A 26422-nucleotide genomic window follows, 5' to 3' on the forward strand; every position below is an offset into this window, starting at 1 on the left:
CTCTCGGGCCTGAGGAGCAGTTTTCTGCTGCTGAGATGCTTCCTGGCAGCAGGATCTCATTACATCAGCAGCTTGATTGCACCATCTTATTATTTCAAGCACAACTCTGAGACCATGGCTAATGTTGAGGGTCAGCTTTCTGATTGACTTCCAAATGGAGTGTTTTTTTATTGCGGCTCACTTCTCATTACACCAGCTGTTAAGTGTTGAGCTACTAAAGGTACCCTGTAGGGTTTCTGACGGTAGTGGTGCCATGGCAACATGCAGGTGTAGTGCAGGCAACTCTGAAAACACAAAGAAGAAAATGAACAGATGTTGCATTTCCTTCGAAGATTGACTGGCCATTCGAAGATTGACTGGCCATTTAATGAAAGCAGAGCAAAAATAATGTCCATTGGGTTCACACTATATCACAGGTTGAGGTAGTATCCTTATTGTAAAATTGTAGTCTGAGAACCGCTCAGGTTTAAAAACATGTCTTTATAAATCTGCTTTTCAAATGGGAGGCATGAATATTTTATTAGGAATAAGATGCGTTTGGGAATGCACAAAATTGATTGAAGTGAAAAGCAATGACTTTTCCACCTGAGGCATCTTCTTAATCCTCACCCGGCTCAGTTTACCAATTGACCTGGACGTGGTGGATGATGATGTGCTTAGCTCCATGACAATCAGGTTTATAATGGACAGTGAAGATGTTAATGAGGTAAAGACTTGCATTCACATGTATTTAACAGGCAAGAACACAAGGGAAACATTTAAAGATTTACCGCAGTCTCCTTCGGGGGCCATAAGCAGCACCATTTCACTGTTTGCAGTTTTAACTGTATTTTTTAGAGCTCATTTAGTGTGAGGTTGAAAACACAAGAACAGAGTCAGTGGTAATCACAATACTGTCGAAATTGGACACAGAAATATTGCAATACATTCCAGTGAATAATAATCATCTTCACAAGTGCAGGTAGAAAGATTCTGTTTCAAAAGCAGCTATCATCATTGAAATGACAGCCCTGGGAGGACAGGTGTGTTAACTGTGAGCAGAGGTGGCTGCTCTCACTGGGGAGGTGTCAGGTCAGAACAAAGGTGGGACACATTTGAGGGACACTTGATTTCCCTCCTCTTTTAAATGCTTTGACCACTTTGACAGCTGCTAAATCACTTTAATCCCACCTGAAATTAGATACTTCAAAATGATTAAATAGTTTTGCCGAAGTCTTTTTTTGAAGGGTAAAATCACAGTTAATCATACAGCATGCTCTGCCACTGAGCATATAGAAGATGGTTATTAAGAAATAGCAATTAGAATTCAAGGTGAAAACTTCATTAATTGAGATTCCTCCCGTTTAAATCTTAATAGCATTCATTGAATACAATGTTGGTAAGTTAGAGTTGTTTGACTTTGCATTCAGTATAACCATTCATCATGTGTCTGTGTGTTTCTTTAGGGTATTTGGGTCCCAGAGGGTGAAACGGTGAAGATTCCTGTAGCCATTAAAATCTTAAGTGAGGCCACAGGACCCAAGGCTAACGTGGAGTTCATGGACGTGAGTATCCTGAAAATCTAGAGATAAAACAGACATAAAAAACACAATTTTCTCAATGTATTTGTTTTTCTATTGATTGTTTTCAAAGGTGTGGCCTGTTTGGCCAATAGTGACACATGTTGGAATAACACCATCTTAAAAGCTATCACCAGATAATTAAAACTAATTCTCAGTCATTTTAAAAGACAGCAAAACTTAACAAAATATCTGTTAGTGAAATAATGAGGAACTAAGTTTAGACCCCATAGACACCAGAATAGAAACCATCAGGGGCCCCAAGGACCACAGCACACACACAAGCACACACACACACACACACACACACACACACACACACACACACACACACACACACACACACACACACACACACAGTGCACAAGGCCCCATTCATGAAACATTCACAGCACGGCTCATTTCAAAAGGAAAAGGGGAAGAAAAAAATTCTAAATTATCACCCAATGATGATGCAATGCAGATGAAATAACCTCCATCAACATGCGTGCACATTGGCACACGCACATGGAAAGCGACCCAATTGCACTCATGTTTTAAACTTAGTTTGACATTCTAGTAGGGAGAGTTTTGAAATGTTAGCACATCTATTTGTATCAGAAGATCTTTGATGAATATCCCGTGTGTGTTTAAACTAATGCTCTATGTGCTTCGAGGGCTTGTCTGACAATCAAAGAACCAGATATCTACAATAAAAAAACACATAGGGGCACACAAAATGGATGATTGGGGCTTTATGATTTAGAGGAATAGAGATATAAAAGTCTAAATGGTTCATATGCATGTACTCGCAAGAAAAACATGCATTTGAATCCTATATATTCTCTGGTGTGTGTGTGTGTGTGTGTGTCTGTGTGTTCAATGAAAAAAAAGACAGCTTCTCACCACCAACCCCCCATTCAAACCTCACTGTGATTGTGTGACAGAATTTGCATGCATAGCTCAGAAGGCTAATTTACATTACATGGTAGACCTCACAGTTCTGTAAAGAACAATTAGTCAAATTCACCCAAATTATTATTTTTCTGTGTTTGTTAATTCAATAACAGAAGCAGGGATAATGTTAACAATTCAGATTGCGTTACTGCTGGCAAAAATCTATGTAACTGACTACACAACAAACAGCAGTGGATATATTGTGATTGGGTTAGCAAGAAAGCAATATTAACCTTAAATACAATTAATAATAAAAGTGGCAGTAAGTCACACATACATACTGAGCAAATATGATGATATTTGGTCTATTCCTTTTGCGTTTCTCCATGTATTTCCAGTGCTTCCTGACTTTACATTCATGTAGTTGCACAGTCTTCCTTTATTGACTGCTGAGCAGCTGGAGGCTCCGCTCCTGCTCCAGGGGACATTAGTGGTAGTTACTGAGGGAAAGGAGAGTTCAATTCATTTACTTCAACCATCCGTATGTGCCCAGTCGGACTGGGAATTCTGACTGTTGACCTTCTAGCTTCAGGCTACACTCAGTTGCCACTGACTGTTTGAAGAATGTCACCGAGTATTGATTGTCCTTTAGTGTGCGTTTGTGGGTGTGCTTCTGTGTAGAGTTTCCCTCTCCTTACCTGTGGAGCATTTAACAGAGGAGAGATTCTCCTTGTCAACAGCACATTATCCAAAATGTTTGCACCAGCAACAAAATGCCAACACTGGCTCCCTGCTGCTAGCGCCTTACAGGTTGTCAGGGTGTCAGTACCCAGCAGGTTTGCATTTACATGTGTGCGTGTGTGTTTGTGTGTGTGTTTTAATCATAAAGACGCTACAGGCAGACAGGTCATGCTTCAGTATGTCTTTTTTTTCTCTTTTTGAAAGACAAATTCCTGCTCAGGGCTTGTTTTCTATGAAGCAGTAGAAACCCTTGTGGTCTGTCCTTGGAAATTGAATTCACTGATACAGTTTCACCGTGTGTATGAAGATTATCTTCTGTTCTTTTCAATAATGTTTTGCTCAATATTTGTTCAATATGAGCAACAAACAGACCGGAGAACTTGAGTAAAATAAAAACATGCAGTATTTTTTCTAAACTATAATAATACACCATGTTTTTATAGCACTTTTCAAAAGTTACACAGTGCTTTTGAAAAAATTGTACATCAATATCAGAAGTGTCCTTTTTAAAATAGATGAATGTGTTTTGAGATTTTTACAAATTGATCCTGTCTTTTGCCTCCTTCAAAACGTATCAAAACAAACAATATTCAATGTTAAGTGAACAAGGGTTCACCTCTTTTTCATCCGTTCTATGCCATCAATCAAGAAAAGACTGCAGAGACATACCGGCTATTTGATACATCTATAATCCATTGGCATACATCGATTCGTTGTGTAATTCAAGCCATATTTCAAAGTTTATTTCATTGAATAGAATTGGATTAGGCCTTGAATGTCCTAAAAACACACTAAATGTCCCACAAATTAGTGTGTTTTGTTACGATATTATTGTTAAAATCTGATAAAATCAATCAGTTATAATTACAGCAGTCCGTTTTGAAGTCAACAAGTTAATAGAATGTTTTCTCGAATAGCTGTTTCTGTAATTCTGAGTGTGTGAAATGTCCATTATGTGTTATTGTAATTAATTGAAAATATACGGTACAAAATAAGAATAAGATAAGATGGACCTATATTGATCCCCGTAGGGAAATGCAGGTGTTAAAGCAGCAACAGAGTAAGAGTCAAATACAGGACAGTACAGATAAGAGTTCACAAAATAATGATACAAATACAATTATACAAGTAACTGTTAAAACAAGATATCACAACAAGGTAAAACGTTGATCAGTTAAATGAACATATACATATTTAAGTTTGAATGCTGAGTTGTAGGGTCTCTTATTCGTAACAATTCTATTCACAGATTTTAATCTATTCATGTATGTCGTGATCCCCTCCCTTTACATTTATATATATCAAGGCATATCAAAGTTAAATGGCCAGTGAGTATGATTAAGGAAGGAATATTTAGCAAAATGTACAATAATGTTTATAACTATTGTTTTATTAAGGTATATTTACCTAAAACTAAGAATCTAATTAATTGGGGATACCTAGAGTCATCCAGATTTAGTAGCATTACATACTGTCCTCTGTCCTTACCATACCGTATATAATGCTAAACTCTTGAGCAGAGATCTGATTATGCATGCGTTGTGACACATGAGCCGTAAACTGTAAATACTCGGATGTGTTGTGGGTTGTAAACATCTGTCAGTGTTCACTGGACCTCCTCATACTGCATATATGTCTCTCCCCAACACACACACACAAAGCACACCCACTGATTTTGTGTATTGGTGCTGCACAGCTATCCATCTCATGATGAATCGTCATAATCACCCATAAATGGTGTGTGTTTGTGTGTGCGCTTGTGTGTGTTTGTGTGTGCGTCTTACAAATGTTTTTATGATCCTCCTTTTAAATTCAGTATTGCAAACTAATTAAATATGTGCTCTTGTTCTAAAAATGCCGCATTTAAAGATGTTGAAACTACAGGCAAGTTCAAAGCTTTTCAAATAATATGCATTAGCAGATTCTTTACAGTATATATGCATTTTCTACACTGGCGAATATTTTCTTACAGAAACACTTTAGACCAAACCTGTTGAAGAACACAACTCACACACTGTGTGTGGCATTAAAGCACAGTGACACATGATTTACAGCAATCTCACCTTGGCCTACATTTGACATTTTAGTCTGCTACAAAGCAAGCTGTGGGTCACTTTGATGTTGAGGTTATGAATACAATTATTCTGTTTCTGTGAAATTGTGCTGCCAGCTTTGAGGGAAACTTCTGCATTAAACAGAATAAGTACACATGGTCTTTGACAGTTCAGTCTCCTTTTGTAAACACGATAACATCTCTGCCTGTGGTCTGAGTCTTTGCACTCTTTGCACATTTGTCCTCCTACACCAACTGGAAGCCTACCTGTTTGATCTCAATGTAACAATTTAGAATATGGTATCTGTTTCCGCATAGATATATGCTATGGTTCTGATTCTGCAAACAGCACCAGTGTTAAGCATCAGGATTTTAAGGCCACGTCCACATGGAGACGATTTCAGTTGTATCTGCTAAAGTTCTTTATCGTATAGATGGTTCATTCACACGAAGAAGAAACGGGAGCCGCAGTTTCGGAGCCCGAAACCGATACACTTTGAAACCGGCTCCCAAAGTGGGTAAGTCTGGAGACGAAACGCTTGCGGCTCCGTGTGTACGCCCTATACGATCTTTTCCTGAATCGATGACGCCATAGACCCACCTCTCCCCACTTCCTGCTCACCCCCACGTCATTGCTGATGCGTTTTGCCAACAACAACAATGGCGGATCACAGGGTTGCGTTCGTGCCCCAGACGCTACTAACCATGATACAGATTTTAGTGAATATCCGCCATCTCCTACCTTGTTTGTTTGTTTATGCCCATGCTCGGGGGATCTTATTCGCTGCTTTTGGTGTATTTTGTGGCAAGGCAAGTTTATTTATATAGCACTTTTCAACACAAGGCAATTCAAAGTGCTTTACAAAAAATGAAAGACATTAAGAAAATGGCATCATTAAAAAGAAAAGCTAATAAAATAAACATTAAAAGAAAAAATACATGTATAAAAGTTACAGTGCAGTAATAGTTCAATTAAAAGCAGCAACAAAAAGAAAAGTCTTCAGCCTGGATTTAAAAGTAGTAAGAGTTGCAGAGGACCTGCAGGTGGCGGAAGTACAGCGCCACTTACAGGCCCGGCATATGTACTACAGCGTCTCCAGCAGTTTCGAGCGGTTTCGTTTGGACGGACACATTTCTTGAGCCGATTCCGTGTGGACGCAATACTTTTGAAATCGACTTTGGTTCGAAATCGGTTTTGTTTCCGTGTGGACGGGGCCTAAGGGTCCATGTACAGCTTTATTCAAACAATAACAAAGTGGTGCCGAGGTTTGAAACTGAATTCCATGGTCAAAAACGCACACAACTAGCTAAGACAACAACACCACCATGTCAGTAATGTATTCTACTGGTGTTTTGTCACGACAGTTGGCTTTTGTCTCAGATTTAAAATAGCACTGTATGAACTGTTTCCACGCAAGTTTTCTGGAGATGTAAAGTTCCAATCAACTCCCAATTTATTAGAGGTTTCTTATATTTTCTTAATCCAAAAATACATTATATAACAATAACATTTATATTAAATACCAAAAAACTGAATTCAATATTTCTGTTGTTGTTCATTCTCTGTATCTAAAACACTGAATGTAACGTGAAACTGCTCTATCCAGTTTATTTACAGATGTAATAAATTATCCACATGTTACTTTAATGCGAATGACCCAAGTGATATGAGCGACTTATCCGAATTACTTTTAAATCACCCCAAATTCATAGCTCGTTAACCATCACACAAAGTATCGTTACATTCCTCATTATTTCACATATCAACCTGTCCACCTGACTCTTGCCCCCACATGCCTGAGTGTGTCTCTGTCTCGTTCAGGAGGCCCTCATCATGGCAAGCATGGAGCACCCCCACCTGGTCCGCCTGCTGGGCGTCTGCCTGAGTCCCACCATCCAGCTGGTCACACAACTGATGCCTCATGGGTGCCTGCTCGACTACGTCCATGAGCACAAGGACAACATCGGATCACAGCTGCTGCTCAATTGGTGTGTCCAGATTGCCAAGGTAAGGATGGAGGAGGTTGCTTTTTTTCAGGTGTTTTACTTGCTGTACAGATGATTGGTTTGGCGATTGGCTGGTTGCTTGGCTTGGTTTTTGGTTATAATAATAATAATAATAATGGGTTTCATTTATAAAGCACTTCATATTTGATTTCAAATCCTGAAGTGCTACAAGCAGTGAGCATGAACAGTATAAATAAACATTACACAGCACGGTAGAATTAATAAAAAGCAATAAAAAACAAACAATAGAAATGAAAATAAAATAAAAGGGTGGGAAAAAGGTCTAGGCAAAGGCTCTACTGAAAAGATGGATTTTGAGGCCTTTTTTAAAAGCCTAAGCGGTCGGTGGTGCTCTCATGTGGTCAGGGAGAGCATTCCACAGACTGGGAGCAGCCGAGCAGAAGGCCCGGTCTCCCATAGTACGGAGCTTAGTCCTGGGGGGTTTGAGGGAGTTGCAGGAGCGGGTGGTCCGCAAGGAGGTATGGGGGATGAGGAGTTTCTTGAGGTAGGGAGGGGCAGTTCCATGGACACACTGGTGGGTGAGGACGGAGATCTTGAATTCGATCCTCAGTTCCACGGGGAGCCAGTGTAGTGCTTTAAGGATGGGGGTGATGTGTTCATATTTGCACACCCTCATCAGGATCCTAGCAGCGCTGTTCTGAATGTATTGGAGCTTCTGGATGCTTTTGTTAGGGATCCCGATGAGGAGTGCATTGCAGTAGTCCAGCCTGGAGGAGACAAAGGCGTGGACCAGCTTTTCGGCGTCAGAGAAAGTGAGTGTGGGGCGGAGTTTGGCGATGTTCCTGAGGTGGTAAAAGGAGTTCTTGCACAGCTGTTTAATGTGGGCCTCAAAGGTCAGATGGGCATCCATTTTCACACCCAGGTTGGTGACTATTGAGGAGAGGGTAATGTCTTGGCCGGAGAAGGTGATGGTGGTGATGGTGGATGACCGAACCTGGTGTGGGGTGCCAACTATAATGGCTTCGGTCTTGGAGCTGTTGAGTTTCAGGAAGTTCTGCTTCATCCACGCCTGTATCTCCTCCAGGCAGGCAGTGAGTGTGGGTGAAGGCAGGGCTGCAGAGGAGGCAGGGTCGATCCTGAGGTACAGTTGGGTGTCATCAGCGTAACAATGGAATGATACTCCATGTCGGCTGATGATAGAGGCAAGGGGGAGCATGTAGAGTGTGAAAAGGGTGGGGCCGAGAACTGATCCTTGAGGGACACCACAGGTGACGTTGTGGGTACCCGACTCTGCCTCACCCAAGGAGACGTACTCTGTTCTCCCGGTGAGGTATGATCTGAACCAATCAAGGGGAAAGTCAGAGAGTCCGATGATGGAGTGCAGACGATGAAGGAGGATGCCGTAATCGACTGTGTCGAAAGCTGAAGTGAGATCGAGGAGGATGAGGAGAGAGGGAGAGCCAGCATCAGCCGAAGTCAGCAGGTCGTTGTTGACCCTGACCAGGGCAGTTTCTGTGCTGTGGCCTGAGCGGAAACCAGACTGAAACTTCTCAAATACAGTTGCAAGAAAAAGTATGTGAACCCTTTGGATTCTCCACACATAGCGTTGTGTGTTCCTTCCAAACAACTCAACTTTGGTTTCATCTGTCCACAGAATATTTTGCCAGTAGTGCTGTGGAACATCCAGGTGCTCTTTTGCAAACTTCAAACGTGCAGCAATGTTTTTTCTGGACAGCAGTGGCTTCCTCCGTGGTGTCCTCCCATGAACTCCATTCTTGTTCAGTGTTTTACGTATCGTAGATTCGTCAACAGAGATGTTAGCATGTGCCAGAGATTTCTTTAAGTCTGTAGCTGACACTCTAGGATTCTTCTTCACCTCATTGAGCATTCTGCGCTGTGCTCTTGCAGTCATCTTTACAGGACGGCCACTCCTAGGGAGAGTACTAGCAACAGTGCTGAACTTTCTCCATTTATAGACAATTTGTCTTACCACGGTTAGACAAATTGTCTATAAATGGAGAAAGTTGATGAACATCAAGGCTTTTAGAGATACTTTTGTAACCCTTTCCAGCTTTATGCAAGTCAACAATTCTTAATCGTAGGTCTTCTGAGAGCTCTTTTGTGCGAGGCATGGTTCACATCTGGCAATGCTTCTTAAGAATAGCAAATTCAAAACTGGTGTGTATTTTTTATAGGGCAGGGCAGCTTTAACCAACACCTCCAATCTCGTCTCATTGATTGGACTCCAGGTTGGCTGACTCCTGACTCCAATTAGCTCTTGAAGAAGTCTTTAGCCTAGGGGTTCACATACTTTTTCCACCCTGCACTGTGCATTTTTACATGGTGTGTTCAATAAAAACATGAAAACATATAATTGTTTGTGTGGTATTAGTTTAAGCAGACTGTGTTTGTCTATTGTTGTGACTTAGATGAAGATCAGAACACATTTTATGACCAACTTATGCAGAAATCCAGGTAATTCCAAAGGGTTCACATACTTTTTCTTGCAACTGTAGGTTGTTGGAGTTTAGGTGGTCCTGGAGCTGAGCAGCAACTAGTTTTTCCAGCACCTTTGATAGAAAAGGAAGGTTGGAAATGGGTCTGTAGTTGGCCAGGACTCCCGGGTCAAGGGAGGGTTTTTTGAGACGAGGTTTGATGACAGCGGTTTATAGGGCAGAGGGGACATGGCCAGCCTGGAGAGAGAGGTTTACGATCTTAGTGATCATGGGGCTCATGGTACAGATGTACGATTTCGCAAGAGCTGACGGAAGGGGGTCCAGGACACAGGTGGAGGGCTTCATCCTCCACCTGTCTGGTCGATTGGGAGATAAGTAAGGATTTGTTTTATGCATTGAGAGTTAATTGTGTTACCTGAACAGTTTCTTTAAAATAAATAGTCTCCATCTACTGTTGCCTTTTTTGCTGCCTGAGCTGCTACATCAAATTGTCTAAATCAATAAGTGGTAATTTGGAGAGTTGAACCTTTACTACATCGTAACTGTGGACTCACCACTTTATCTTTCAGAATTAGGTTGTAACACTTTGCTGGTATTTGTCAAATGTTATCAATAACTTTGACTGTTATTCCATGACCTTTTGGATAGATCCACCTACTGTGATTGGTATGTTGCTTTAATGTTCTTGTTTTGATCTGTTTGTCCTTTCTGATAGATAGTTACTGTTGAGAATGTTATTTTTCAATTCATCTTTTTTGCTGTTGTACGCTTATGATTATACTTAGTCTTTTTTCTCCCTCCCTTTTATTTGTGAGTTGTTGAAGGTTGCCATGCATCCTTGTCCTTTTTGAAACCTTATCCATAAGTGTTAGTGTTTGTTTGGAAAACATGTAATAAAAGGACACAAGTGTGATTCAATAGCTGTGTGTGAACATATCTAGTCTTAAAGAGACCAAGTGAATTACTTTCTTGCTTCCAGAGTGAAAAGTACATTACTTATGATATGTGGTGAAGTGTCTGTGAGTGTGTTGGAAAGAATTCAACAGCCAACAGTGGCGCCCCTTACCAGCCTCTCTGGAGGAGTGAAGTAAATCATTCAAAGCCTTTCTTGACTTTGTTGAGGGAAGTATTGAGCAGAGGGGGCTCAGTGTTACAAGATCATGGATGCAGGTTTGCATTATAATGTGTTCTTGTATTTGTCAATAGGTTATACACTTGTTAATGACCTCACTTCCACTGTCACACAAATCACCACAGAATGTAATCACAACCGTTAAAACACCTGTGCAATATAAATAAACACATTTTGTATTCATGTTTTTATTAACTATCAAAGTTATTCATTGCAGGTGAATTCAATAGTAGGAATATTCCGTATATTTACTACTATATAACTATATTTCCAAACAGAGTGGCTGATGAAATGATCTTAAACTGAGTACAAACTAATTGGATAAAAAGACAAAAGAAGCATATTGAAAATGACTAAGCAGTCGCTGCAGTCCTAGATTTAATAACTTAGACAAATGTTTCTGTTGCCATTTTAGGTTCAATCAGAGGGAGGCAGTTCTCCAATGAGCTTCCATGGGAATGTAATTAAATATCAATTAAATCGTTACAACGTTATGATCACACTGCATATAGTGCTTGTTTTGTACCAAAAAAGCACAGCATGCATTGAATCTTGCCTCGCTATCAAACTTTGCATGCTGTTCAACACAAATATTTTCATTGTATGGAATCTATCACACAAATTACTTTGTGGAAAAAGGGTGTAGATCGATTACATAAATAAATACAAGCCCGCTGTGAACAGTTGTGAACATAGAGAGATGTATAATTCATTAAGGGTAGAAATTATGATGTATTATTTACCGCTGTTATTCCGTGTCTCAAGCGTGTATTGTTTAGTGTTTTCAATTATTGGCTCAACTCCTGGGGGCTCAAATAGCCATCAGGGGCCACGGTTAATAAGGTGCCCACTAGGGTTCATGCTCACGCATACACAATGTGTCCAATTCACACAATGCATTTATGTAAATAATTCCAAAATGGAGAATCGGGACACTCAGCCTAACTCCATCAGCATCCCCATGTGTTCCCTGAGTATTATTCCATTATCTTCATCATAGATGCATACATCCACTCACGCAGGGTCTTACAGCGCTCTCAAGGCTCTTGCAAGTGACAGGGTTCCACTCTCTGAGGCAACATCCCTGTGGCCCCTCCGCTCTGTCATGGCCGCCATCGCAGCCATAGATTATTAATGGGGTGATCTGCCATGAGACTCATACTAATGAGCAGATTCATTAGAGCTATACGCACGCAGGGCTCTGATGCCACACAATGTTTTTCTTTCCTTGGGTCTGACTTTTTTCCCTGTTTTTCTCTTTTTATTCCTCTCCACTATTACCTACTCTATCATTTTCTACTCATTATGTCTGCTTGCTTTTTAAACCTCCTCCTCGTTCACAAACTCTCTGGTCCTCTTGTTCCTGTATATAATGTAAAGTGGTACTAGAGTGTTTATGATGTACTAAAAATGATATATTTTATAATGATTTCACTGCAATACCGTGGTGTTGTTGAGTTTATCTAGACGACTTCCTCAGGAAATCTGACACCAATTTGTCAACTGATATAAAGGAAGTGAAATCCACTTGTAGACACAGTTCAATCTGAAATGTTATCTGTTATAAAGATGTCTTGTTGGCGATTATAATTTCTGATAGCAGTACCAAAATGCTTAAGTGTCTCCTGATACCCCTCTAACAAAACAAAAGAGGGAAGATTATATCAAATAATGAGCACATACTCCTCTTTTTAATATAGTAAGCTGTCAACAAGATATGTATATGCAGCTGGCATGTTCTTGGCAATGTTTTACAAAATGATGAGCACTTATGATCTGTACTTACTTTAATTTGAAACGTGTTAGATTTCCCTGCAGTGCTACTACAATGGATTCCTATTCATGAGCCATACAACTGTTCCCTTGGGCAGTGCTTTGTTCTTAATGAAGCTCAAGTCAATCGAGTTTACTGGCAACATGAAACATGTACAGGAGAAACAATTCAGCTCAGCTGTTAAATGGTACTGTGTACGGATATGTTATCACTTACAGTAGTTGTTACTTCTCTTTACACAGGATATACCAGTAAATGTATACTTAAGTAGAAATTAATTGAGTTCTAATAGTGTTTGTCTGACAGCATTTTTTTCCACCTTAATCTAAAATGACGGGGGAAAAAGAAAGAATAGTTTTACAAAATACAGCAATAACATTCAGAATCAGTTCCATCTTAAGCTCAACACGCTTAATGTGATCATCAGTTATCGCAGTTATATTCTGCATTCGTGTGCAAAAAGGGCACTGCTGCTGGAAGGTACTGTAGTGACCTGTAATAATATGAGACAATTTGGAAGATTCTGCATACATTCTTTCCAACTAGAAGAAAATAAACTCAAATACAGAAGCAGTGAATTTGCTATCATTAGCTGCTTTCACACAGGTCGTACATAGCAGTGATGGTTGCAATCGCAATTCATATTCTTGTTAAATATTTAGTGTGAATCCCACGCATTCAGCCTTTGAAGGAATGCTTGGTGTCTTACTACCTGTGAGACTTGTTTCTGAATGATGCTTCATAACCGCATCAATACACACATCGTGTGTGTGTGTGTGTGTGTGTGTGTGTGTGTGTGTGTGTGTGTGTGTGTGTGTGTGTGTTGTGTGTGTGTGTGTGTGTGTGTGTGTGTGTGTGTGTGTGTGTGTGTGTGTGTGTGTGTGTGTGTGTGTGTGTGTGTGTGTGTGTGTGTGTGTGTGTGTGTGTGGTGTGTGTGTGTGTGTGTGTGTGTGTGTGTGTGTGTGTGTGTGTGTGTGTGTGTGTGTGTGTGTGTGTGTGTGTGTGTGTGTGTGTGTGTGTGTGTGTGTGTGTCACTGAGTAATTTACTGTGTAAACCAAGGTAGTCAAACATGTGTCCCCGCCAGGGGTACAAATAATAATGCTTTCCTTTTTTCCGCATTAATGAAGCAGGGTTGACTCAAAATATGTTGACCATGGTAAACCCTTACTTGTTTTAAAAAAAACACCCACAGTGATACTTTTTAATGCGCAAAAAGGTTGATAAACATTTACAGTGTGCTGAATGGCTCGGCTAACTTTTGAATATTGAGAAATAAATAGTATTTTGCTACTTAAATAGGACATTGCACTCTGAATCTCGTTATACTCTGTGTATAATGACAATAAAAGGCTTTAACTTTTAACTTTAACATTGTTTTTTGCTCATTGGTATGCAAGTAATGATATTTTAGTGATGAAAAATATGTGCTTTCAGTCCAAAATAAAACAGTGACCAATTATTTTGAAATAAACTGTCAGCATTAAGTTGGAACATCACACTTTTACAGTGATTAACATCGTAGTATTTATTGAGATACTTTATATCGTCTCTCAGTTTTTATCCAGACCAACCATGCTGGAATGACTACACAGAAACGTGTACTTCTTCCCGTTTTTTGCACACTTGTTTCTTGTAGAAAACATGCAAGTTGCATTCAGATGTTTGATTCCACCATCAGTGGCGGAAAGCATGCCTGCTCCAAGACGTCATGTTGCGAGGAGCAGATCATAGGCGTTGAGCCTTACAAATGTCAACAAGTGTCCGCCTCTCTCCCTTCCCCTTGCTGTATCTCTCACTCTAGCTCTGTCCCTCTCTTTCATTTCCAAGCTAATTAATTCTGAAGCTTTTTTGTGGCGGTCTTTCATGGCTGCATAAATAAGTGTATGATTCAATGTTAGCGGCTAGAATACCTCCTCTCCCCTGGGTAAATATCATCCTGAAAGGCTTGTTTGATTTGAGAGGGCAGCTTAATGCATGTTGTCATCATTTGCAATTCTCATCAAAGTGGAGGCCTGATTAGGTAGAAGTCATGGATTTTTGTTTTTTCATTCTTTTTTTTCATGCAAATGGTATTGAAGCACCATGTACTGTATCATAAATAGGGTTGCAAAGGGGCGGAACATTTCCGGTACATTTCCGGAAAGTTTCCATGGGAAGTTAAGCTGGGGAATTTTGGAAATATTCGATGCAAAATTAAACAAAAAACATGACATTTCAACAGATTTTATTTTTTATTTTTTTAAGTAGAACAGAACAAGTTTTAATTATTTAATTGAACAATTATTTGTTTCATTGAAGAACAAAAACAGGAATGTTGAGTTAAATATTACTCATCCCCCCCAACCCCACTCATTAAAAAATGAACAAAAATGCACCCCCATCCAAAAATCCCCACAAAATCCCATTGAAAATGTTGTGTGCTATAAGAAGGGAGAGGGATGGGCTCACTTTCGCAGTCTGCTGCCACCATGGCGGAAATTCAGATCAATTGCAGGAAAAAAAAGAGATGGATGGATGGGTTTGTTTTCTATGTAAGAATACAAGTGGTTGTTTTGTTTTTTGGTTATTTTTCAACCTGAAAATGGTCCATTTTATCATCTGAAGTGAAACTTGGTCACCCTGAATGGCCTCAGAATGCAAAAGCACAAACCTCCTGGCAGCAGACAGATAAATAGTCACCGCAAAGGACAGAAGGATATACAAAAGACTATTAGACCTGCACTGACTCATGGTTGCCATGTTGTCAATCAAAAGCACACACAAACAAGCCAAGAACAATACATTGTGTAGCTCACACACACAAACACACACACACACACAAACACACACACAGCAGTGACACCGTTTTAACAGCATCTGGCTGAGGGGAGATGGATGTGGCCAGGTAGGGCAGTGGGGGAAATGGATGACTGCAGGCAGCCCACACAATGGATGAGACTGGCAGCTCAAGGAGACAGCGCTACACTAATGAGTGACTGCCAGATGCACACTCACATATACACACACACATACACACACACAAGCACACAGGTAAATGAAGGCCTGTAGGTATCCAAACTGACAAACACGAACACTAACGAAGTGAACATCTCGTAATATGATTGAAAGATATGCAAACATAATAGATACACATTGTGATGCGCTCAAGCAAACAAACACCGACACACACTGTTTGCCGTATAAATAAGTAAGGTATTTTGTATTTAACATTTACGTCATTGTTCTTCTTTAACTTCACACACAAACACAATCTCAACACTGCACTGCTGTTGGCTATGTATCTTTATCCACTTTGTGCCCTTTATTTCCTCCCATCACTACTTTTCACAGTGGTTTTATATTTATGTCCCAGATTAAATAGACAAACACTCGAATCCCTGCAAACAGAGCTCTCTTACTCTCTTTTTGCAGGTGTTTTGTTTCTTTCTAGTATTTTGGTATCACTTATGTAGCCCAGAGAAGTTCATTTAAATTACATTTAAAAAAACAGCAGAGAGACTGCCAAAGCAAAGGTGAAAGGTCTGAACACTATAATAACAATTAACTGCTTTGCACTGTTTTAATTGTTATTGATTATGCTGAGTGACATTGCGATGATGAGGTTGAAGATGAATTGAAGTGTGGCATCAAGCCACACATTTCAAATATTGGCAAGCCTTTCTGTTCCTCTGTAACTAGTCGCTATAGCAGGCCATGGAAGCATTTGGTCAATTTTCTAACATTTCAGTTTATCAATATATAAATGCAGGAAACATTTTTGGTCAATAAACCAATACAACTAGCCACCAACATGGTCAACTCACGTCTTGGCCTGTAACGTTTCCAAGCAAATATTAGTTTTTGCCTTAATGTGCTTGAGTAGATACTAAACCAATCAACACAGTCTGATATATTTAGGCTAATGTGTTCAGCGGCCATTTGTACAAATAATGTTTTGTTCTTCCTTTGGGAGGTTGAATAGCTATCTGAGGGAATTTCATGCAATATAATGCATAAAACAAGATGCAACATACATCTCTTTAAACAGACAAATCTTTGGATAGCAGATAATACTGAATGTTTTGGTGTTTCTTTGTTTCTGCACAATGTGTTCCTTGCGGTTTTTGATTGTGAAAATGCGGTTTTTTTTATGGCACATATATATTTATATATATATATATATATATATATATATATATATATATATATAGTATAACAGTTTTGTAAAGAAAAATGTTTTGTTCTTTTTTTCGCTCCTTCTATTGATGAAACAGACCTTCAATATATGCAACATCTTTGTTGGTTTAACTGATTTACAACAGTCAAAAGTGTTTGGAATGAATGAAGCCTATTGCAAAGGGATCCTCTGTGCGGAAATTCTTGTTATATGTGGTGTTTTATTGTCGGATTATATACATTTTTTAAAAGGGGTTTGAAAACCTGGTTGAAATGTGCAGCTAATGTATTCATGTATGCGGTCATCTGTATGTATTTTAATGCAATGTAAATATGCACCTGTATGTATGTTGTTTACAGAGTTTTAGTGTGTGTGTTCAGGCTTCTGTTGCTAATGCTAGTGGATAGCTTTTTGTTATCTCTTAGCTATGCAGGCGGAAGGCCAATGCTGCAACAGCTTGGTATCACTTCACTCTCAATTAGACGCCTGCCACTGTAGATGCTTCATCACCAGCCTCTCTGGAACCAACTCAAACACTGCATGTGTGTGTGTGTGTGTGTGTGTGGTGTGTGTGTGTGTGTGTGTGTGTGTGTGTGTGTGTGTGTGTGTGTGTGTGTGTGTGGGTGTGGGTGTGGGTGTGGGTGTGTGTGTGTGTGTGTGTGTGTGTGTGTGTGGTGGATGTTAGTAATAATGTGGTATCTAAATAGAGTGTTGGTGTGGGTACGTGTGCATTCCTGGTTAGACTAATGAACAAATGTGTGTTTGTCTGTTTTTTGGGTTTGTGTTATTGACATAGCCACACCTCTCACAGGTGTCAGGCTCTTTGACAACCCAGCCTTCTGGCCGGTCATCTGCCAGACCTTTGAATAAACTACTTTATAAGTGGTTGTTTAGACTAGTCTGTAAACATGTGGCACATAATGTGCAATGTTTTGAAAAGTGGAGTATTTAGTAAAATAGTAGATATACTATAATGTATATGCAGTATGTTTATATCATTCTTAAAGCACATTTGAAATCAATCACGTCTTACATGATTAGTGCACACAAAGCATCACATGCAACTTAAAAACGTATCTTAGAGGATACTTTCCTTTTGCCGCGGTCAGCAATTATATTTGTTACCAATTTGTCCTTTTAGATTAGGGTTAAATAAATATTGATTGATGTAACAGTTTTTTTACACATTTAAGTAGACCTAAAATGACTGGTGGTTATAGTACAACATACAGTTAAAATATATTAAAAGCACATGAAGCACATAAAGCCACAACTTTGTTTTCTAACCACACTTGACCTATGTACTACTGTACTGTAACTGTGTCAAAGTTCCACTTGTTGAGGTTAGCCACCATGTCACTGACTATCCATCCTTCCATCCATCTTCTCCCGCTTATCCGTGGTCGGGTCGCGGGGGTAGCAGTTCCAGCAGAGAGCCCCAAACTGTCTTTTCCCTGGCGACATCAACCAGCTCTGACTGGGGGATCCCAAGGCGCTCCCAGGCCAGCGAAGAGATATAATCCCTCCACCTGGTCCTAGGTCTACCCCTTGGTCTCTTCCCAGCTGGACGTGCCTGGAACACCTCCCTAGGGAGGCGCCCAGGTGGCATCCTAACTAGGTGCCCGAACCACCTCAACTGGCTCCTTTCGACGCGAAGGAGGAGCGGTTCAACTCCGAGTCCCTCCCGGATGACTGAACTTCTCACCTTATCCCTAAGGGAGACACCAGCCACCCTGCGGAGAAAACCCATCTCGGCCGCTTGTATCCGCGATCTCGTTCTTTCGGTCATGACCCATCCTTCATGACCATAGGTGAGGGTAGGAACGAAAATGGTCCGGTAGACAGAGAGCTTTGCCTTCTGGCTCAGCTCCCTTTTCGTCACAACGGTGCGGTAAAGCGATTGCAGTACCGCTCCCGCTGCTCCGATTCTCCGGCCCATCTCACGCTCCATTGTTCTCTCACTCGAGAACGAGACCCCGAGATACTTGAACTCCTTCACTTGGGGTAAGGACTCATTCCCTACTTGGAGTGGACAGTCCATCGGTTTCCTGCTGAGAACCATGGCTTCAGATTTGGAGGTGCTGATCCTCCTCCCAGCCGCTTCACACTCGGTTGCGAACCGATCCAGTGAGTGCTGAAGGTCGCAGAACCCCCCCCCCTCCCACGACTATGCCTCGAAATCCGATCCATGTATATTACAAACAGGATTGGTGACAAAGCGCAGCCCTGGCGGAGGCAAACCCTCACCGGAAATGGGTCCGACTTACTGCCGAGGACCCGGACACAGCTCTCGCTTTGGGAGTACAGAGATAGGATGGCCCTGAGTAGAGACCCCCTCACCCCATACTCACGCAGCACCTCCCACAGTAACTCCCTGGGAACTCGGTCATACGCCTTCTCCAAGTCTACAAAACACATGTAGACCGGATAAGCGTACTCCCAGGCCCCCTCCAGGATCCTTGCGAGAGTAAAAAGCTGATCCGTCGTTCCACGACCAGGACGGAATCCGCATTGTTCCTCCTCAATCTGAGGTTCGACAATCGGCCTGACCCTCCTTTCGAGTACCTTAGAGTAAACTTTCCCGGGGAGGCTGAGTAGTGTGATGCCTCTGTAATTGGCACACACCCTCTGATCCCCCTTTTTAAATAGGGGAACCACCACCCCGGTCTGCCACTCCTTCGGTACTGTTTCCGACTTCCACGCAATGTTGATGAGACGTGTCAACCATGACAGTCCCTCAACACCCAGAGCCTTCAGCATTTCTGACTATAAAATGTCTTATTAATATTATGCTAACCAATTAAACCCTTAAGTCTACAGCCACAAATGTCCCCTATTGAGTAAATATAATATGATATAATATTAAGCCTCTCTAACAAGTTTTAGTGTACATTAATTGGGCATCAATTATTTTTTTGTTTACTCCATATTCATGATTTTATGTGTAGGCGAAAACATTGCATACAGAGATATATGGTAATTACTTCAATAATCAACCTGACCTTTGTCAGTTTGTTTACTATGAATCAGTTTTTGTGATGTAACAGTTATTAGCAATTTAGCGCCTCTTGTTTTTGTAATTGAAACACTCTTGAACCTAGAACCATAACTTGACATATTTAGCTTGAACCTGTTTTTGACTGGACAGCATATCAGCGAGTCCTAGTTAAACCCTACGTATGTTAAGCACACTTTCCAAACTATCAATTCATTGACAGGAAAAGCTTTTGGTTTTGTAATAATGCAGTTGCTAAGATGAGCAAGGCTAACTGTGAGGAAAAAAGCAATTAAAGTCTAGTACAACCAACATGCCGTTAAACCTTTTAATGATCTCAACCTCTCCATATCCCGGTTCACTGCAATTAGCAATAAAACGCTTAACGGCTGTGGACTCGTGATGTAGCTGCCTTAGCGCAGGTCAAGTTATGCGGTCACATATACAGACTTGCACCATCTGTCATTTTCAGTGGTGTCTGACTCATACAGAGTGCATTATAATATACTGTGTCTCTTTTTCTTGTTATTTTTAAACTCACTCGCTTCTTTTTACAATGAGGTCACCAAGCAGCCTAAGCTAAATATTATGTGTGTGTGGCTGTTCTGAAAACATAATCATTGATTTGAATAGAACAGGCAATATAATTAGTATATATTTTTGTATTGTTCATTATTTTCCTAATACCGAAGGGGTTGTTCCTATCCAAAATACGGAAGCGATAACAAAGGTCTTTACTATTACTCTTGTCAGCTTATCCTTACTTTATATGGAGTACAAGATTGTTGAGCAATGTGTTTTTCTACCATGCAGATAACGTATTGGACATTGATGCATGCCTGCCATTTCATAATGATAAATAACTGCCATTAGTTTTTAGGGTGTTGTTTCCTTAACATTAAAATCTGTAGCTCTATGATGAAGAACATCACCTACTCACTGACTTTGTCTCTCATCTTAATACATGTCTGCTTATCTCAAAGGGATACATATGTGTCTTTTAGACTAATTAGAATAGCGTATTATGAAACCATATTCTTTTATTTTCACTCACCCTGTCCTTACGCAGTTTTGCACTCTTTAGCCTACAGATTTATCTCCAAACACTTCTGAAAAGCCAAACACAGTATATTTTTGAAAGCACACAGCTCTTTTCACATTCTCCTTAGATGCCCTGTGGAATTGTAAAAGCTCAAGGTTGTTTCATCAGTATCATCTGAGAAACGAGAGAAATGAAAAAAAAGCATAGAAAACCTGTCCCGCTCATTTGTCCGGATCAGGGCGCAGAGTTTGGCATTGTTGAGGCTGTTATCATGGCCGAGACAGGGTCCCTCTGTTACAATGTGGCCTTTGTTGAAACTCGTCAACGGGATGCAGGCACGTCTTAAACTCCCTTTGGCATTCTTGGTCTGTCTGTAAATACCTCACACACTCATACTCTTGCTCACACACATCCACAGTGACATATCCCAGAGCTCAGAAGAGGATGCCATACAATGTTGATGGCAACTTCCAGCTCTCAGGCTTTCCAAGGCTTATTACACAGTCACCCACAGACAGACAGACACACACACACACACACACACACACACACACACACACAAACACACACACACACACACACACACACACACACACACACACACACACACACACACACACACACACACACACACATACACACAGACCGGTATTTGTGAATGCTGGTTCCCATGCAGACCATGAATTACTTACCAACATGTGCACAGGTACACAAACCTTGGACTGACTTTAGATACTTGATGTATATTTTTCTGGAACTCAGAAGGAGTCTGGGCAGAGAGATAGAGCTTCACATAAACGTATCTTGTGTATTCGTACCCTTAGAACCGGTGTGCATAAAATGGTTGGTGTCACATGAGAACGTTATTATTCCCTAAAAATCTTGTTACAAACTATTGAAAATGTATTTCATTTTCAGTTTGAGATTATAACCAAATTGTAAGTTACACATGAGACATGCAGTATGTAAGTAGTCAATGTTGTAGTCATTCTCCTATTTCAAAGTAAAAGTACATTTTAGGAAATTGTTAAATTACACATGCTCTACGTGTTACATTTGCTGTGAAACATGTATTACAGTATCAATCAAGAGGTTTTAATACATTACTGGTCAAATTTCTCTGGTGTTTTTTTGTTGTTGATCAGATTAATTGGACTTTGTCGGGTGTTTATTTTTAAATTATTAGCTTTTAATGATTACGTGCAACACCTGGTTCACCCTGAGTATGAGAAAACAAAGGTGCTTCTCTTCCTACAAGTGTGGTGACTGTGGCTCAGGAGGTAGAGCAGGCCGTCCACTAATTGTTTAAAACGTGTGATTCCAATCCTCCACATGGTGCAGTGTCCTTGGACACTGAAAACTAAACAGACCTTGCACCAGGCCACTGACGACTAAGAGTGAGGTTGAATGGGGGAATGATGCAAATTATGAAGGTCACAAACATGACATAGATTAAGCAAATTGTGTTACTAAGCCATTCAAATAGTTATGGTTTTATTTGTCTTAGTTTTTAGACATCTGTCTCTTTGATTTCCGCCTCCAACCAATTATGGAAAGTTAAAGGTAATTGTATTTGCGTTGCTCAAAGCAGTGCATTTGTTTTTATTTCCTATCATTGTCCTTCTATGCATATTTTGCAGACACAGCTGAAATAATTTGTATTTAGAACTTTCTGGAACTAAAAGTCCATTATGTTTGGCAGCGTGCTCTATGTCAAAAACAATTCTATCTTATATGTTGTGATAAAGGTAGCATGTGTAAGTGACCTGGCTATTTGAATCTGAGTAGAAATGTTTTGTGAAAGCATTTACATGCAAAGTATGATGCAAAATAACAAAACCATTGATGTACTGTGTAAAATATATTTAAATGACGTCAACAAACACACTTGGATACACTCTCCACTATACACCAATCCCTGGATCTCCTGCTCCATCGCAAAGCTCCCAGCCTTTCAACAGATCAATCATAGATCACAGCTAATGTCTCCCGTTACAGCACCCTGCGATTGCCCTGTTATTATCCCACTAATTATGACTATCATCATTATTATCATTTCTCTATTACAGTTCATTACTCCACACCCATAAGAGGATGGTACAATGGTCTTAGTAGTAGTCATTCCATTTATCGATTGGTAGGAAGTACTAGTCTTGTTGCATGCTGTTTTCTCTTCTGAGTGCTGACGAGGCTCACAGGCCACTCCAACAGTCCAAGTCTGTACATGTTCAACTCACAGTACAATAACATAAATAATGGGTATAAAGCAGAGGGAAGTACTGTTGCTTTCAAGCAAAGTGATGGCTCCTGAGAAAGACTATAGATCATGGCCTCCTGTTTGTGGCTGTCATTGATCGAATTACTAATCTAGTGAAAAGAAACTGAAACAACGTCAATGCTTGCTTTTGTACTTGAGCTTTACGAAAAGTCTGAGGGAAAATATTTTCACAAAAAGGAAGATTGTCTCAGTCCTTTTTTATAAAGCCTTCTTTTATCATTCATTCCAATGAGCACATGTTCCTTTCATACAGGCAGGTTGGTATGAATACCTTTGCCAACACACAATTAGAGACCATAGCTAAACAACAATCTGCTACCAAATCTGTTATTTTGAGAAAACCGATTTATGCCTTTTTCTATTCAAAACGTGGTTCAGTTGACAGCTCACAATTCTATCGACACTGCACATTTACACGGGGGGATTTACCCATGGGGGGACTTCTGTCATCCTTAAAAAGTCACACGCACGTTGTTTTACTCATCAACTATTAACATTATAACTACAAGGCATTTATTTTCAAAAGCAAAGAAGTAACACACTTTAAGGCTCACCCTTTGGGCAACATCGCAGATCAAAATCGAGCGCAGTTGATGTTTACTCGAGAGGTGTCTCAGCGACGTGTTTCAACAAACCCACCCTTATGCAAACAACCTGAGGCAATCTCCACACACTTCCTCACTAGAAAGCACAAATAGAGTGCGCTGCCTACACTCAGACACAAGCAGATGGATGGCTTACTAGATAGCCACACTGTCCCATCTCTGAGGGTGTAGAAATTAGAATAAACGTGTACCCTAAATAGATTCTGTCTCTCACAGTCATCAACCTGAGTCAGCGGCTGAGTCATAACTGCTTTGTCGAATGCCAGATGCACAGGCTGTACCAATGTGATTAAACATAGAGAGAACGCCGCATCATGCTGCGGCTGGAAGAACGCCATTTATCTCCGGAAGTGTCAAGTTTTCATGAATCAAGACAAATGCAATTAAGCTTTGATTGACAACCATGTATTAAAGGAAATACTGCAATAAGCTTGGAAATAGTTTCATAAGCCAAAGGGTCATACACGTTTCCTGCTCCTAGAGGAACACGTTAACATTAATATCATCTTAATATATGCAAAAAGTGCAATCGTAAATTATGTTTATATGCGTGATGCAAGCAACACAGTGATCTCTATGACGTCTTATTTCTATCTAGATCACAACATAAACATACAAAATATCATCATTTAGAATGTTATTGGGAATCAACATTACTCACAGGACCCAATTATAAAAGTATGAAGTGCAGTGAAGAGCTGAACACTGTTTGGTATGAGCGAAATATAATTAATATTTGAATACACATACTCATAGATGAAAAAAATCCTTAATAATGAAAAACATTTCATTGAATACTATATCAACAGAAGGGATTGTAACCCTCATAATGGCTGGAATGTATCCAAATATGTCACTTACGCACCAAACCAGGTTTGTTTATGTGTGTCATTCATTTGTGACAGGAAATGTTGTAATTGGTGTTTATGAATGATACTACTGCAGTCTTTATTCTGCATTAATGTGTGCATGATATTTTATTAAAATATTAAGAATCTAATCAATATATAATCATTATTATTTGTTCATTAAGTCAGTTTTATTTTATGTGTGGTTGCGGTTGTTGCTTTTGTGAAAAATCTCAAAGAATCCTTTAAATCACGCAGTTATGTTGATAATCGCGAGTATCTCTTTCTTTCAGCACACAGAATCTGTGCTTAATCAATTAAATAAATGAATGACCTATTACATGCAAATTAGAAAACCTTCAAGACTTATTTAAAATTATTTTTCTGTTCCGTGCACACAAATAGTTACACATGCCCATTAGTGTGCACATATTGTCAACCAGTTAATTAACAGTTATTTACTACTTTGAACAAACAAGAACGGTTCTATAACTTTCATTAATGTCTGCAATATGTTCTGTAAAATGTGATTTAAAACTGCTTTGTCTTTTTGCTTTTATATCGTAGTATAATCCTAATCTAATGTATCCAGTCGTATGCTCACTCCTTACTTTTCATGTATTTTTCCCCAAATCCTACCATTAAAAACCTTCCACAATCATCTCACGCCTGCTGTTCCAGTTCACTATTTGTCAGGACCCGTAGGGACTCGTAGGGACTTGCAGCGACCGCTAAGAGCACTTTATAACACAGGCCAGCATTCAGGGTCTCTGCTTTTCCCAGTATTCTTAACTCACTCTGTTGTGATGACTGTTTGTGCAAATTACAGGCTACTGTAATTGAAGAGGACACAAATGAACTGGGACTCTGCCAGAAACAGAGTCATGTGGCTCAAGCACTTTGGCTGCTGATGCAGGCTGACCAGTCTTATATCCATCATGGTAATATAACAATGACAGGTTTCTGCTGTGGGAACGCATTGGCAAAGAGAGCAAGGAGGACAGAGTCAGACTAAAAAAGAGAGAGAGCAAGTCAGAGTGGGATAGTGGCAAATAGCACCATGCCAAACACATTAACATATCCATCTGGTGTCTCATTCTTCGTCCACTCCAACTCACCGCGTTGGCCCCTGTTGCCCCTATCACAGGGCATGAATGGGCCCTTCCAAGACAAGGTCATGTTGTTGGCGTGTGTTATGAATCTGCCACCTGAACCTAAAGGTGCCTGTGGGGGCCTGGCGCACCGGCATGCTGGCAGGGTGGCAGAAATGACTCTGTAGTGGAAAACTGACAGGAAGCAAGGCTGTAACGCACAATCTGGGTCACACACACACACACACACACAAAATGACACCTTTATGTGTTCATGGCTTTAGTTTTCTCTCCTCTTAACCCGTCTCACTCTGTTTGTTGTCTCTCCATTACAGTACTGTCAAGATATACACTTAGCAACAATAATCTCATGTGTTTTTATTGGTAACACATTCAAAGTGTCACTGTGTGAAGTACTCCCTGACCTCTCATAGCCAGACTCTATAAGTGAGTCAGAGATGACTAAGTGTGCAACACTGTGCAATGTGGCCCGTAACTTAAATCTATGGGACAGAAAGAGAGAAGCACACCGACAGGTGTCATGACCGGAGTACAGTGGAAATATTGCAGTATTGAAACATGGATAATAGCTAAAACAGAAACAGAGAAGTCAAATATGATTTATTGAGTTAAACCTTTGAACCGTATTGCTCAACTGAGTCCAAGCTAGTGTTTCATCCTTATAATAGAGAGCGGAAATCAAGCGTTATCTAAAATTAAAATCATATCGGTAGAAAATCCAGGCCAAGCGCTACCTTCAAACAGATGCTTTGTAATGTATCTCTTAATTTATCACACTGACCAAATTATAGAATATCTTTTCAACCCTAGGAACTGAGTCTGGAAG

At 40.2% G+C, this 26422-nt stretch overlaps 1 protein-coding gene across 1 annotated transcript in view; it reads left to right on the plus strand.

The window, feature by feature from the left end:
• The window catches only part of erbb4b (erb-b2 receptor tyrosine kinase 4b), a 353394-nt gene that overhangs the window by 296305 nt on the left and 30667 nt on the right, over positions 1–26422 (plus strand). The window contains 2 exon segments of the mRNA XM_034203950.1: positions 1446–1544; positions 7052–7252. Of these exon segments, the coding sequence (XP_034059841.1) occupies positions 1446–1544; positions 7052–7252 (300 nt within the window).

The sequence above is a fragment of the Gymnodraco acuticeps genome, unplaced genomic scaffold (genome assembly GCF_902827175.1).
Source record: "Gymnodraco acuticeps unplaced genomic scaffold, fGymAcu1.1, whole genome shotgun sequence".
Lineage (NCBI taxonomy): Eukaryota > Metazoa > Chordata > Actinopteri > Perciformes > Bathydraconidae > Gymnodraco > Gymnodraco acuticeps.